General features: G+C 37.1%; 1 protein-coding gene across 4 annotated transcripts; it reads right to left on the bottom strand.

Moving 5' to 3' along the window:
- Nucleotides 1–413: 413 nt before the first annotated feature.
- On the bottom strand, nt 414–5226 carry LOC114462299 (uncharacterized). Of its 4 annotated transcripts, none has more exons than XR_003673929.1 (5): nt 3820–4505; nt 2408–2497; nt 1970–2128; nt 1550–1645; nt 414–1142 (listed from the first exon to the last, which is right to left on the bottom strand). XR_003673929.1 is itself a non-coding variant. In XM_028445026.1 (5 exons), exons 2-5 carry the CDS (start codon nt 2484–2486, stop codon nt 834–836), a joined length of 675 nt encoding a protein of 224 aa, XP_028300827.1. In that variant the 5' UTR covers nt 2487–2497; nt 5071–5226; the 3' UTR covers nt 414–833. The 4 variants fall into 4 exon arrangements, 2 of the variants coding, with proteins under 2 accessions (XP_028300827.1, XP_028300826.1); XR_003673928.1 differs by having other exon boundaries at nt 3824–4505; XM_028445026.1 differs by lacking the exon at nt 3820–4505 and adding an exon at nt 5071–5226 and having other exon boundaries at nt 2376–2497.
- Nucleotides 5227–15535: the final 10309 nt, after the last annotated feature.

The following is a 15535-nucleotide window of genomic DNA, read 5'->3' as shown; positions in this document are numbered from 1 at the left end:
CCAGACACTGACGTTTTACATGGGCATAACTATGATGAACTACAGCAGTTAAAAGTTCTTAGAAATATTACCATCAATGAACAGGAAACTAACAGGTAAAACACCATGTTCTGTGCTTCATGTGAAGTGGACAACACAAATCTTTTAAAATACATGACAATCTCAACATATATTGTCAACTTGTCTCCCTCCTTTCCTTCCTTCCATTTTCTCCCTCTTATTCCTTCTTTCCTTTTCCATTCTTCTGTCCCTATTTTTCCCCCTCCCTTCTCTCCCTCTCTTCTTCCTTCCATTTTCTCCCTGTCTTCCTTCTCTCCCTCCTTTCCTTCCATTTTTTCCCTCTCTTCTTCCTTCTTCTTTCCTCTTCCCTCCTTTCCTTCTATTTTCTCCCTCTCTCTTCTTCCTTCTTTCCTCTTCCCTTCTTTCCTTCCATTTCTCTCTCTCCTTCCATCTTTCCTCTTCACTTCATCTCTCCCTCCTTTCCTTCCATTTTTCTCCCTTCTTGCCTCTCCTCCTTTCCTTCCTTATTCTTCATCCCTTGACCGAAAGACAACAAGAGGGTTAAGGAACAGTTAATCACCTACACATCCTTATGCAGGTTGAAACAGAGGTGAGGTTGTTTTTTTTGTTCTTTTCTGCATACATACATTAGTTTTACTTGAACAATAATTCATTTTAACAGTTTAAACACCAAATAAGCAACTCTTGGTAACAGGTGAATGACTATATCAGAAGCAAAAGGGTTTACAGTTTTTTTACATGACTCAACAGCAATGGACTTGAACAGGCTAAAGAACACATGTTAAAGTCATGTCTGGCTTCTCCATTAACAGTCACAGCAAAAGCTTTGTTTTCAGAGCCCTTATGCGCTGTGAGCATCGAGAGCCACCAAGCTCAAAAAAGATGGCTTGAATTGCTTCAAAAGTATAACTCATCTGCTTTGGATAATCAATGTTGAGGGCATACAGAAGGCCAAAGAGGTATGCCAAGGCAGAAGAGAGGTCTGGAATGTTATGTAGCACAATATCCCCTTCCAACACAACTGCATGGTCTCGCACAGTCGTACCGGCATCGTCATCTTGTAGGATGGTGAGGATGGCAACAGATACACCGTTCAACACTGGTTCCAAAATGTCAGTATCCTGAAGAAAGGTATAAGATTAATTATTGAGAGCTAACTATTGAGAACTAAAGACAAAATACATTTCTACAGATTTGAAATTAAACCTCCGTATCATGCTGGTCATTTGACTCATGGAGGTTTTAAAAAGAAAAAGCTTATTTTTCTTTAATTAATGACGTAGTAGCTTTCTCCCACCACCCTTGTGATGAGTTTTGTACGAAAGTATTTTCTGCAGTGGAACACATAAACAATGCCCAGCTGCTTCTCAGCAGAAAAAGGGGCGCGAGAGTTATAGACAACTGCAATCCTCTCCATAAAATTATCTGGACAGCACTGAGGTGTATCTTTCCATTTTGGATCTTTTGGAACTCATCCTTTGAAACATCTCAGGATTTAGTTTTACTTGCATTACTTTTTTGTACTTACCAAGCATTTCAGGAAAACCTCTGTTGTATCTTCTCTGATGAAAATGGGCAGGCCTCTCAGTGCTGCTGTCTTTCGGTGGGACACAATGTTGGATGTCTAAAGAGTACTCAGTGGAAAACAAGCATTTCAATTAGTATAGTAACAGTGTACTTATACACAAATTCAAAATAAGAACTTTTATATTAATGAAAATAAAGCACAGGTCAGACCCAGCAACATGTAAAACTAAAAAAAACCAACAACACTGCAACTATGTTAACAATTTTACTTTACTTTTACAAAATAAAATTTGTTAAATCAAATATTGCCAAATAAGAACGTAAAGCAATGACTGCTGACATTCATTTCCACTGACACATTTCCACAAATGTGTTATGGCTGAAGCCAAAATAACTTCAGGCAAAGGAGCACTTCTCTCACCTGTTCATCAAGTTTTTCCAGCAGGTCTTCCATCTTCTGTCCAAGAGCTCCCTTCTTAGACCGGTACAGTTTCAACAGGCCAGGCACAAATTTGTCAAGGGATGCATTGAAAGTCCCCAGGAGGTCTTTGCTCGTAATCCGATGAAATTCTTCTGATATCTAAACAAGACAATCAACAAAATATTGGGCGAATGTTTGTTTTAAAGGAACACCTTAAAAAGGGGCATTGTACAGTTTCACGGTTCTTTAAATGATGTCCAAGATGGTTCCAAAAAGTTTTTTCACTGCAAATCTCCTTAAAATCACACAATTCACATTGAAATGTTGATTTTTTGTGGATTTCCACTATTGAGTGTGATCTTGAAAGGTGTGATCGTAATGCTCCAGGTGTTTTAAATACACATACACAGTCTGTGTGAATGCAAGGCCAATGTGCACCTTGTCCGTGATGAAGGCGGAAATGTTTCAGAAGAGTCTCTTGACTGGAGCTTGTGAATTTACAAAATCTGCACTGCATGAAATCCACCCCTGAAACACAAGAGACAGATAGGACACAATCAGTTCAGCTAAAAGCACTTCTGCAACAGTCCTTGAAATTTGTAAACATAACAATACAGCTGTAGGTCCCCAATTTGTGATGTTCCATGACTGAATAAGCAATATCTCGGGTGAATTTTTCATGCAGGGATAAGATGATATATCAAATGGCCAATGTAATTTTCCTAACTTAACTGATTTTCCTTGCTGTTCGATTGTTTAGTTGTTATATCCATATTACTGATGATTACTGGTTTTAAAGTCTCATTATGTCCACAGTTTGTGAAAGCACCAACTGTCATCACTACAATATTGTTACAATATTAACCCTAGAACACTAAGGTTGGATTAATTTCACCCATTCTACATTAGTTTTGAAAGGCTACACACACAACGTTAGTGTTCTAGGCTTAATAAAAATATTTGGTCAAAAACATTGTGATATATTCTGAATGAACTTATAAGAAAACCTAAAAGTTTAAAAAATACTCATGAAAAAAAAACAAAACTTCATGATTCCAATTTTGTCAATATTAAATACTGTACTCTTTTCCTTTTATTTTTCATTGTCAAATGAATTCCTTGATAAACAATTCAAAACAATGCAATTTAACTAAAAATAAATCTTGAATGAAATAAATAAAGGAATAATACAAATGAAAATGAAGCCTATTAATTTAAATTCTTGTTCTATAATAAACAATGCAAAACTGCATAATAGTTCTTTTTCTTTTAAAAGTGCAACTGACAATGTATTTTGTGCCTTAACAATTGGACTTTAAAAAAAACAAAACAAAAACAAAAAACGTGATTACACTGATTTACGTCATATTTGTTTGGACCAGCAGAGGGCGCTGGTAACACAGTGGTCGGTTGGCATGCAGATATCTTGCAGTGAAGAAGAGAAGCTATGCTAGCAGACAGAGCTACTAGAAAAATGTGACTTTTACAGATATTCAAGTAATATTACAGATATTCTTTCGGTGCTTAAGGGGTAATGAATCATTTATTAACATATTTAAGAGTAGAAGGCGGCCAGAAAGAAAGTATTAGCAGACTCCGCCCGCCGCCTACACTTGTGGTTAAAAAAAGTACTGCGATTCAATTGTCAAAAAATCGATATCAACCGTGATACCTATGAATCGATTTTTAACTGCCTTACAATTAATCGTTACATCCCTAGTATACAACGCCACACACAATGGAATCCAACATGTGTCAAATCAACTCTAGCAATGGTGGTGGGCCCACACCACACACACACACACACAGTCACGTGTAATAGTTAAAACGAACGACTTCCTCTGCCTTACTCACAACTCGATGCAATTATTGTTTCCAGCTGGTAGGTCTTTCAAAACATTGGGTGCGTTGAAACTCTGTCTTTCAAAACATTGAGTGCGGTGAAAACACAGGGCAACTGCGGTTCCCAAACACAGTAGCCGATACGTGGCTCCCCGTTAACCAGCAGTGGCCTCCTCCTCGTCCGCGGCTCTCACACCGGGTCCTGCACGGTAGCTCCTCGTTAGCCCGCTCGGCTAACTCCTCCGTTCGCGCCTCTCTCACACCTGGTCCTACACGGTACGACCCGTCCTCCGCTCTCCACGCTGAAGTCTGTCGAACTCGTCAAAACTCCTGAAAGCCTTCACTTAGCTTCACTCCGTCTCTACGTCTGTATTTCTCCGGTCAGCAACACACCTCGCGCACACCTCACTCTCCTTTCTCCTCTCCCTCTTTTTTCCCGCGCTAGTCGCGCTGACGTCTACTTCCGCATTTTTCGATTGCATAATTCACAAGATTACGACAATCAACCATTGGAAATAAACCCAGATTATAAAAGAAAGAAAAAAAAAAACATAACACACATTGGCTTCAATAGTATTATTTCAAATATATATTATGCACCAATAATGCAAACTGTTAAATAAAATATTATCAAAAACATTTACATCACTAAATAATGACATAAAAATAATAATGACACCAACTATAATAGTAAATAAACAATTACTTACTCCAGCCCGGTGCCTGATAAACATTTAATAGATCTTGTAATTATTTTACTCACAGGCTACATGTATTTCAATTAACAGTGCAGCACCGGATAAAGGCTGACTATTAAAAAAAAGAAAAGAAAAAATAATGCTAGATCATATGCAAGTTACTTACATCATTGTCATATAATTGTCGCACATGTCTGTCATACACCGAGCCATGAAACCGATGCCTGCCTGCCCCGGCATTGCTTACATCGGCGGGAGTTTGTTGGTCAATGCATGCAAACATCGTGTCTCCACGCAAGGATAACATTAAAAAGTATTACAAAACAATATAAGTTAATATAATAAGCTAATACGGTTTACCAGGCAGACGTGCAGTTAAAAAAAAAAAAGCAGTCTGAAATACCGTAATTTTGTGATGAAAGTCTGTCAAAATTTCAGTGTTTGACATTAAACACTATTAAACATTACTTTTTGCGGGGATAGAACACGCTGGGCCGATGCTCTGGGCTAAAACCTTAGCATAGAAGTGGGTGAAGGGCGCTAGTAGAAAAGTTAGCTTACCTGCAAAATGGTCCGCAGCTCCCGCTTCTGTCCAAAAAATGTCCAAACACTACACTGCAGACCAGGCGAAAATCCGTAATGGTAAAAAATAAAATTAAAAACGTCGACGGACCACCATCACACAGCTCAGGTTCAGTTGAAGGTCCGTTTGGTCGAGTTTAAACTTGTTCAGACGTGAGCATGCGCGCGTCAGTCATATATGGGGTTTCCCACAGGTTCTCAGCCTCACTCAAAAAATCTACTCAAAAGTTGATAATCTTAGTTATGCTCTTTAGCAAATCTTAGTTAGGACAACAATGACAGAAATGTGTTGGGCAGACAAGCTTTTTCAGGTTGAAAATGGAAAGCTTTATTTCTGAGTCACTTTAATTTGAAAACTTTAATTAAATCAGCAATTACTAGTTGTCATTTTTACGGTGTGAATGAGTGAGAACATGAATGTTGACCCGTATTCAGGACGGTGGACATCAACATTATCAATGATGTTCCTTTTATTTTTATATTATTGTATATGTTACACACATTGTGGTTGGTGTGAATCATGAGATGGTCTACATCAGGGTAACTGTATTACAGCAGGGGCCACAATAATGTGGTTGCACATGATCAACATTCATGTCAGCATTAGAATGACTAGTACAGTGCCCGTCTGAAGTATGTATTCATATAATGGGAGGAGCTTAAGTAGAGTTGTCAATTATGGCCAAATGAGTATGTGTTGGAAGGTTGGATGTACATAGAGGTGTACATACTCTGTAGTGATATAAATGGCTTTATTTGTGGGTGTAAAGTAAAATTGTGTGTGTGATTTATCTGGTTTAATTATACGAGACATGTGCATGATAATTGTTTGTTTTTTACAAATTTTTATACATTTTTTGTTTGATGTATTTATCTGAAATGTCTTTTTTGAGTCATTTTGTGTATTTTTCTAAATCTTTTTGGTGTAGTTTTGTGCATATCTGTAGTCATTTTGTGTATTTTTTGTATAAATATTTAGTTTTGTGTATTTTGAGCCATTTTCATATTTTTTTTTGTTGTGTGGTGTATTTTTCTGTAATGTATGTTTTTTTGGAGTCATTGTGTATATTTTTGCGCTTTTCTGTTGTCGTTTTGTGTACTTTATGTACTCTGTCACAGGTGTATTGAAATGTGTGTTAGTGAGCAATTACACGGACAGTTACAATATATGGTTTAAACAATGGGAAAGTTGTCGGTGAAAAACCCACCAGTGGCTGACGGTTTCAAATAATCTATTCAGAGAGCTCCTGTTTATAAGACGCTGACGATAGCATGACACAGCGATTAAGACGGAGGTGTAAGTGGAGTCCTTGATAATTATTGATAATCCTAATAATATTAAATAGTGAAATATTAACCAAAATAACTTTTGACAGTACAACAGTTTTTAATATTGACCTTTTTTTTGAAAAACCGAACAAACTCCAACACAGTGACGTCATGACTCGGCGACCCGGTGTCACGGTCTGAGATCGGTTATGAGCATGCGCACTACCGGAAAATGAATTTATGCTACTTCTGCTTAGCTTTTTTCTACTTCCACCATGTTGAGATAAAAAAATGTCATTTCAAAGCTAATGTTATTTGACGAGTGTTGAATGCTCCTTTTCTTGTTCAAAAATGTACAACTGCTCAATAGAGACAGGAGAGGTTCCAACGCCACAAAGAAATGATAGACAAGTTAATCTTCTTCATGGTGAAGGGCACGACATCACCAGACACCGACAAGAAGGAGCTCAGGAACCTCAGGTACCAAGCCAAGCACCATGTCTAAGATACGAACAGTAAGTCTCCAAAAAAACATAATTATAATATACAATGCAGTAAAAAACAGTTGACCTAATGTAACTTTATTTTTTAAAACCAGTATAACCCAGTACGGGTACATCTCAGTACGGTGGAACTCAGTACGATGTGAACTCAGACCGTGACACTGGAACCGGAAGTAGCGCTCAATACTAATAATTTGTTCTTTGGTTATTTAGTTTCAAAACCAAATAAAAACATAGAAAAAATGGACCGTTTTTTTTTTTTTTTTTTTTTTATTAAATTACAACAAGAAACAGGAAAACAGAAAACAGAAAAATCAAACAAGCAGCGTTTTTTTTGTTTTAAAATTAAATCTGGTTCTGTTTGTGTTATTTAAGTGGAACTAGGATGAGAGCTTCATGTGTCACCACACAGAGGAGACACACAGAGAGAAATTCATTCTGCTGCATTTAATACAGAAATGATCTTTTATCATGTTGTCCACCTCACACAGAGGTGTAATTTATGTATCGATGAAGTTTTGTTAAACAGTTATTGATGCTGGAAGTCTGAATCTCTGAATATCTGCTAATTTTACCAAACAGTGTTATGGTCCAAATAGTATCCAGATAATCTGGTGACTCATAATTCATAAATCACATTACTGGTGAATTCAAACTTTATTAATACATAAATAAATCAAAACCAAAAAAAAAACAAATGTTACGTAAAACATGCACGTGATGTGTGGAACCAGAGGTGGTGTAATGAATCTACTGGTGCTCCTCGTTTCTTATGATCAACTTCTGTGTGTGTTGACGGCTGCTGTTCGCTGTATTTATAACATGTGAAATGAACATTTTATTGCCCTCAAAAAAGCTGTAATTGTTTTTGCAAAAGTGTTAAATGGTAGAAGTTTGAACATTTATTGTTCCTCACATGAGCCTCACAGTTAATAGTCAGTCACCTGTTTATCTGGATACTATTTGGACCATAACACCGCGAAATAAAACATAAACTTTAGCAGCTTTTTAGGAGCTAAAACATCCACAGACTGAATGAAAACATGAGCAGGACCAGAAAACTGCTGAAATAAATCCTATTGTGTGAGGAGACCTGGTCCAGGACCTGGGGAGGGAAACCAGGTGAAGTGGACTTCAGTTCTCGCTCTAATTTCCCCATAAATATCACACAAACAGAACAACTCATGCTTTACTGGTTTTTCTGTATTTCTGTTTTGGTTTTAAATCAAAAAAACTAAATAACCACACTGTTTATTTGTTATTTTGATTTGCTTTTAAAACCAAAAAACGAAGGGTAAACAGATTGTGCTCAATACCAAGAGGGAGCCGTAATCTGAAAAATAAAATGAAGGTTTTGCAACAATAAATTACTCCAAAATAACAGATGTACACACTTGTGGGATTCGGAAGCTGTTGACAAAGTTTCAGGTCGAACAGATACCGCAGCGGGGAAATATTTGCTCCACAAACACACACACACACAAGCACGCAAGCCTTTCTTGCATTATATAGTATAGATGACCAATCCGAGCGTTAATACAGGAGAAAAAAGTTTTTGTCTTTTTTTTGTGGTTTTGTTATTTTGTCAGTTTTTAGTCATTTTTTTGTGTTTTTGGAGTCATTATGCATGTTTTTTGTTTTGTTTTGTTTTTGTGTTCATGTAATTTTGTGTATCTTCCAGTCATTTTCTGCTTTTTATTGTCAATTTGTGCATTTTGGGGTCACTTTCTGTGTATTTGTTGTTTTCTGTAAGTTTGTGTAATTTTGTTTACAGTTTGTGTGTCTTCTGTAATGTGATGTTGTTTTGTGTGTTGTCTGTCTTTGTTGTCATGTTGTGTTTTATGAGTCATTACAAGTATTTTGGGATTTTTTCTATGTACTTTGTGCATTTCATTGTCATTTTGTGTCTTTGGGGAGTAATTATGTGTATTATGTTGGGTTTTTACATTACTTTCAACTTCTTCAAATATAATTTTTGTGGATTTGTTTTGGGGGCTGCACAATTTGCCTATGTCTGGTTCCACCCACCCCCCACCCCCACCCCGCCTGTGCCTGGTAGATCCTCTCCTCTACTCTAGGATAGAGCTGGTAGTTATAGTTGCTGGAATGAAAAGCTCAGCATCAACTGCCTGTGAAGAGTTAGTGAGGAAAGAGGTTGGAAAGGCCAAGTACCCCACAATGAGACCGCAGCATTTATATCCTCAACCACACAATTCATAAATTATGGATGAGTGGCTGGATCTCAGCACCTTGTACATCTACATGTCACCAGTGACTGGATGATGATGCTATAAAGCAGAGCTAAAGTGGTTTAAAGTCTATTCTGTGGAAGTGTGGAGATGAAGAGGGCTAAGAGAACCAAAGGGACACGCTTCCTCCACCGTGGGGAATACTACGGGATAGAACAAGTCAGCTTTCAGCGTTTTAACCTCCCGACTAAAAGCAGCCACAAAACACTGGGACTGTGAAAGTGGGAGTTTTCATGTGAACCCTGCAGATCTGCTGCAGTCTCATCTCAATCGAGGAAAAATAAAAAATAAATGCATTCAATTGAGAATCTGAATGTAGCACGACAGTAGCTGTGTTTCCATCAGGGTTTCACAAAATAAAAGTCATATTTCTAAATGTCGACAAAGTGAAATTGCTCTTCAACCTCCTCATAACACTCTGCATTCAAATGTTGTTTCACGTCTAATAATCACTAATCATTATTAAGTCTAATACTAAGAAATGTCTGGTTCTCCTCTTCTGTCCACACGTACCGCACCACGTTTACTCAGAGAGAAGTGGTCATGTGACCATGTACGTCACAATCTGTGACGTGTATTTGTGTAAAAAGTGTGTTGTGTTTTTAGCTTTAACCATACATTTAATATGGAAACATCTGAAAAACCTCCTCATGAAAGAATAAAGATGATCAAATCTCAAATTTCTCAAATTTCATTACTAGTTTGCATTAAAATTAAAATGACAATGGAAAAAAATATATACAAAATTACTTTCTAAAAAAAAACACTACAGTGACAGATAAATGACCAAAATGACCAAATAATGATTTGAAAAAACACAAATACACAACTATTAACATTTTATGCTTTTCAAAGGGTAATGGAAACACAGCTAGTATTAACATACAATGTCACATGATGCAATGCTAAATCTTAAAAGAAATGTTTACATTTTGAGCTATTTTTTTTTTATTATTACCCTTTTTCTGCCATCCACTAACCTTGACATATTTTAACCTATTTTCATCACTTTTTCTTGCCATATTTTTGCTCCTTTTAGTGCATTTTTTCTACATTTCTCCCATTTCATCAGAATTCACTTTCATGACATGTTCAGCTCTTATAAACCCTTTACACCACTTTTCCACCTAATGTCACATTGACCCATTGTTGTTACTTTTAACCTCTTTTCATCATATTTCATGATTATTTTTGACCACATTCAACATTTGTCATGCCTATTATTTTCCAGTTTAAAATAATCGTTCCAATATTAACACTTTGAACCCTTTTTACATAATTTTCTCTCCTTTTGTTGCCTCTAATTTGCAACTTTTAACCAATTTTTGTAGTTTTTAAAAATTCATTGAATTGTAATCCAATGACAATTGAATTACCGTCACAGCAGTAACATTTTCTTCTGATTAAAATTACAGTTATAATTAAAAAAGAAAAACAAAAGGCTGACCTTGACCCTAAATGTGACCTTGCAAAGGTCAAGGTCACACATTGAAAGGAAATTATATATATATATTTTTTTTTTTGTGACATCATTAAATTTGACCCCTACCGATCTTTTTTTACTGTCGTACAGCTTTGGTCCAATGAAATAAAATACACCACTTGAGATGAGCTTTTCATAAATGTAAGCATCAAACTTGTACAATAAATATTTGTAGAGATAAGGAAAATTGACTTTTTTGACACTTGACACAATTTTGACCTTGACCTTGACATTTTCGCGCCTAAAAAGCTCGACATTACCCCTATGAGATGACATACATGTCATTAGTGCTGCATTAATAGCCTAGGAGGAGTTCCACGATAAAGGAGTTAAGAAAGAAAAATAAAACAAAGAACTCCTACGAGAACAAAGTATTTGGCAGTTTTCAATTACCAAATACAATTATAATTGACCCCAACCCTGGTTTCCTTACACTTCTACGTTCTATTCTTACTTCAAGCATGTGGCTGAAATGAGTGTTATCAAGTCATCCATGTTAATACAGTCAGTGGTATATATATATATATATATATAATGACCTAGATATATCAGGGAATGTTTTAATGAAGTCGTCTCCTGACTCTAGCTAACACTGAGGCCCCATTACCTGCTCCACCATGTCACATAGCCTTCACCTTAACTCCCCCAAACGTAAACGCCTCCAATAAATTGACTCCAGCAGTCGTGGCGTCGCTGCCTATCAGACCAGATTGTCACATAATGTCATCCATTGTGTGTCTGCTCAGGTTTAGACGTGTGTTACACAACGACACACACAATAAAAGTCACAATGTGGTTTGTTCACCTCATATGGATATTCATCGCCTTTAGTAGACGACAGGTTTAATTCAGACGTGGAGGGAGGCGTGTGTGTGTGTTGTAGCTGTGAGCTCCCCTCCAGCACACACACAGATCCTTAACAGAACCAGTGTGTCTCAGTGTTTAATGGAACACCAATACCAGCGTTTCCTTCCTCCCAGCGATCCAGCACCGTTACCAGGCCATCTGTGACTAAGTGCTTCACAGTTACCCCGCTTTTTGGAGTGATACCACCCCCCCAGACCCCACCCCACCAGCACATCTATGATCTTAATGATTCCACAAGCTTTTTACGATCAATCAATAATTGAACAAGTCACCGAAGGAGCTTTTTTTTTTCCACAGCTATTTGAAAAGGGCACGAGCTCTCTGAAATGCCCCATCCTTTACTCCGCAGGGTGTTTTTTTCCTCCAGCAAACACTTCACATAAACCAAAGTGAATAGCAGCCGGTCTCAGCCGCTTTCGTCCCATCCTCATTTTCACCTCATCCGCGCCTACGGGGGATGCATCTGACTACTATTAACAACAGGTCAAAGAGGCGCACTGCTGCACTCCACGAGAGGTGACACCTCCAAGCATCTGTCAAGGCAGCCGTGATGCCTATTAGCATCTCACAGTGATTGGAGCTAACTGTGAATTCACCACAACGTCAAAGCCTTTTAAAGTAATTATGCCAGGACAAATGTTTGTTCAGGCTGTAAATATCCTGTTATCAGATCAAATCTCACTCAAAGGTTGTGATGATGTTTAGGACGTGGTAAAAGGCACAACACACAGCAGAAGAAGGTGGAGGTGGTAGGAGTCAGGACACAATTCAAAGTTAACTAGTTAGTCATTTAGCAAATTTAGTTACCTTAGCACAATGGTTCTCAACCTGTTCAACCCCCACAATAAAGGTCCCAGAGAGCGGGGACCCCCACTGTAGCTGAAGGTGGTTGAACACAGACATGAACATTGAAGAACAGTCATGTGGAGACAGGACCATCTATAAGGGGGAATAAAGGGGAGAGATTTTTGGGGTCCATCCATAAAGTCAGTAAAATAATGGTCTATTGTTCTATGAATCTGTGATAACCACATTTATTTATTCATCTGAATAATATCCACTGTTATCCAGGAACGTTTATTATTATTATTATAGTCATCTTAAAGATGGAAATTATTGTTTTAATCAAAAAGGTGGTAAAATGGTATTTTAAAATCCACAGAAATTGGTTAAGTTGCAAATTAGAATGAGCAAAAAAGAACACAAAAAGTGGTAAAAAGGGTTTAAAGTGTCAATATTGGAACAATTAGTTAAAATCAGAGCCGTTTAGAGAGAAAGATGCAACATCAACGTTCACGCCAATGAGAACGTTTTTTTTTTTTTTTAACAGCAATGGCGGTTCATGGAGCCTCACAATCGTTCCTGGAAGTGAGCAGTTGACTGTTGCAGCACAATGGAGCTAGAGCGGAGTAGACAGTTTGTGATGCACTTTTTAACGCTCAGACGTTTAAATAATCAAACTGGACATTATTATTATTATTATTATTATTATTATTATTATTATTATTATTATTATTATTATATCTAAACCCATTAATGTGTACATTATTAACTAATTATTAATTAATTAACAATTCATTAATAACGTATATGATGGTGTACCGTATAAATGCAGTTATTGACGACAACCTACTTAAAAGCCCAGTTATGTCACTCGGATTCAATGCATTCGAATTGTCCACCAATAACTTCTTGGAACTATTTGAGTCTATTTCGTACTTCCGTTGTCGTAGCTCTCTCTCTCTAAATGGCAATAGTTTAAAGGTGCAGTCCGTGACTTTCAGATCCCTAATAACCCGCTGCTTTCTTGCCCTGCCTCCAATCTTTCCAAAGTCCCTCCTTCAGAGGAGCTAACAAGCTAACGTTAGCCAGACAGCAACATTACAGTAATATAACATGCTCTGTTAAGAGCATATTACTGCAGCACTTCTGTCTCTCTATGTGCACACACCTCAGCAGCAGCAGCAACACAGTGTCACTTACAGCAGCCCACACAGAGGCTGCTGCGCACACACAAACAACACATGCACCACAGAGTTCTGGTGTAACAATTACAAATCAAACATCATGTAAATCAAGCAGCAGTAATTACCTTTCAAGCAGAGAAGTCACCAATTCCATCTTCTACTCCTCCAGACCATACACTGTAAAAAAGACGGCGCTCGAGCTCCGGGAAAGGGGCGGGGCCGTGAGCAACAGCTGTCAGATATTCCATCAAACACAATCCTGGCTCTGATTGGTTGTTTTTGCTTGGTCGCGGTGGATTCTGGCAATCTGCCAAAGGCTGCTGGAGAAGCAGGGGGCGGGGCTCAATGAGTGTTTTTTTTTCATACAAACTACTAGTTTGATGTAAAGCTGTCCTTACATAGTGACAGCTTTAGCAAATAAGACAAAAAGTCACTTTTATAAGAGTTGCAGACTGCACCTTTAAACTGGCAAATAATGGGCATGACAAATTGTGAATGTGGTTAAAGGGAACATATTATAGCCATTTTTCACCTTTTAAAACTGTTCCCTGTGGTCTAAATGACATATTTGTGCTGGGGTTTGGTTAAAACATAACATGAATCAAGCAACAGGGGAGGTTTATGACCCTGTACTGTATAAACCAGCTCTTTCAGAGCACTCCTCCCCTCCCCCCGCCCCTCTCTTCCACAGGAGACAACACAGCCGATTCAGCTTGTGACATCACAAACTGAGAAAATTTGAAACGGAGCTGTTTTCTCTGTGTTGTAAGACTTCCACAGACCACAAAGGACTGGATGGGTTTATTTCACATTTTGTTTGCCGGTGAACACTCAAGCTACCGCATATGTTTTCAAAAACACTGCAAAAGTTGACTTTTCATAATATGTCCCCTTTAATTGGCAAAAAATAATCATGAAATATGGTGAAAAGTTCAACAAATGTAACATTAAGTGGAAAAGTGATGGAAAGTGTTTATACGTGCTGAAAATGTCTTGAAAGTGGCAAAAATGTGTAGAAAAGGCATTGAAATTTGATGGAGAAGTGTCAGAAATGGGAGTAATGGAGCAAAAATGCATTAAAAGGAGCAAAAATATGTCAAGAAAAAATGATGAAAATAGGTTAAAATATGGCAATTTTGAGGAGTTTTATTACTAAATGGATATCAGGTCGTGAGTGGCTGGTATTCCACCATGTGTTTACCTTTAAAATGTGTACTATACAGTTTGCTTACAGTTGAAGAGCATGTATGTTAGTAAAACATGTTTTCTTTACAGTACATGTAATTATTAGTACTGATTACTTCTATTCTTTCTAACTTCAAACAGTGTTCCAGGGATTAACTTTTCATCTGAGTTAAGTTTTTTTATTAAGTTATGAGATTATATTTATAAATATACAAATTAGGCTGGGGGGAAAATCTGGTTGGCTGGTGACTTTAAAGCGGGGGTATCATGTAAAAATCACTTTTTAAAGCTTTATATCATGTGGTAACACTTTAAATGAAGGAACACCTATTCACCATTGATTAGTTACTTATTAGCATAATAATTAGTAACATATTGGCTCTTAATCAGTCCTTATTGATTACTTATTAATGCCTTATTCTGCATGGCTTTATTATACAACCAGTAAGCCATTAACTAAGAGTTTTCCCTCAATAACCTCAGAATTATTACTTATTAATAGTAAGTTAGGAAGTTGTTGTATATGAATTATGATCTCAATATGCTTTGCTTAGTATGGACTTAATAAGGTGGTAGTACCACAATAATAGTAATTGTCCCTTAATAACACATAATGAATATGGTCTGTTCTTACTTAACAAAACACAAACCTACAAGTATTAATAGTGTCCAAATAACTCTGAATTAAGCCTTTGTTACTTAGTATATGTTCCCCAAACTAAAGTGACGTCTTGATCATTACTAGTTCACTAGTAGTTTTACACCATTTAACAACATATGTTCCCTAAACTAAAGTTGCCTCCTTTTCACACTCAATTAATATATAATAGCACATAACTACTGAAATGAACAAGTGATGGGTTACACCTTTAAAAAATGGATCTATCTATGGGTTCCCTCTCTTTCTGTGGTAGAATGACA

This window comes from Gouania willdenowi, chromosome 4 (assembly GCF_900634775.1).
Source record: "Gouania willdenowi chromosome 4, fGouWil2.1, whole genome shotgun sequence".
In the NCBI taxonomy this organism is placed as follows: domain Eukaryota; kingdom Metazoa; phylum Chordata; class Actinopteri; order Blenniiformes; family Gobiesocidae; genus Gouania; species Gouania willdenowi.
The sequence above is the reverse complement of the archived record's forward strand: the minus strand, read 5'-3'. Positions and strand labels throughout refer to the sequence as shown.

Coding starts and splice junctions, on each gene's coding strand:
- LOC114462299 (XM_028445026.1), bottom strand. CDS start 2,486: ATGCAGTGCAGATTTTGTAAATTCACAAGCTCCAGTCAAGAGACTCTT. Junction 2,129..2,375: donor CTTGCATTCACACAGACTGT/GTATGTGTATTT, acceptor TGTCTTGTTTAG/ATATCAGAAGAATTTCATCG. Junction 1,646..1,969: donor TGGAAAAACTTGATGAACAG/GTGAGAGAAGTG, acceptor AGTACTCTTTAG/ACATCCAACATTGTGTCCCA.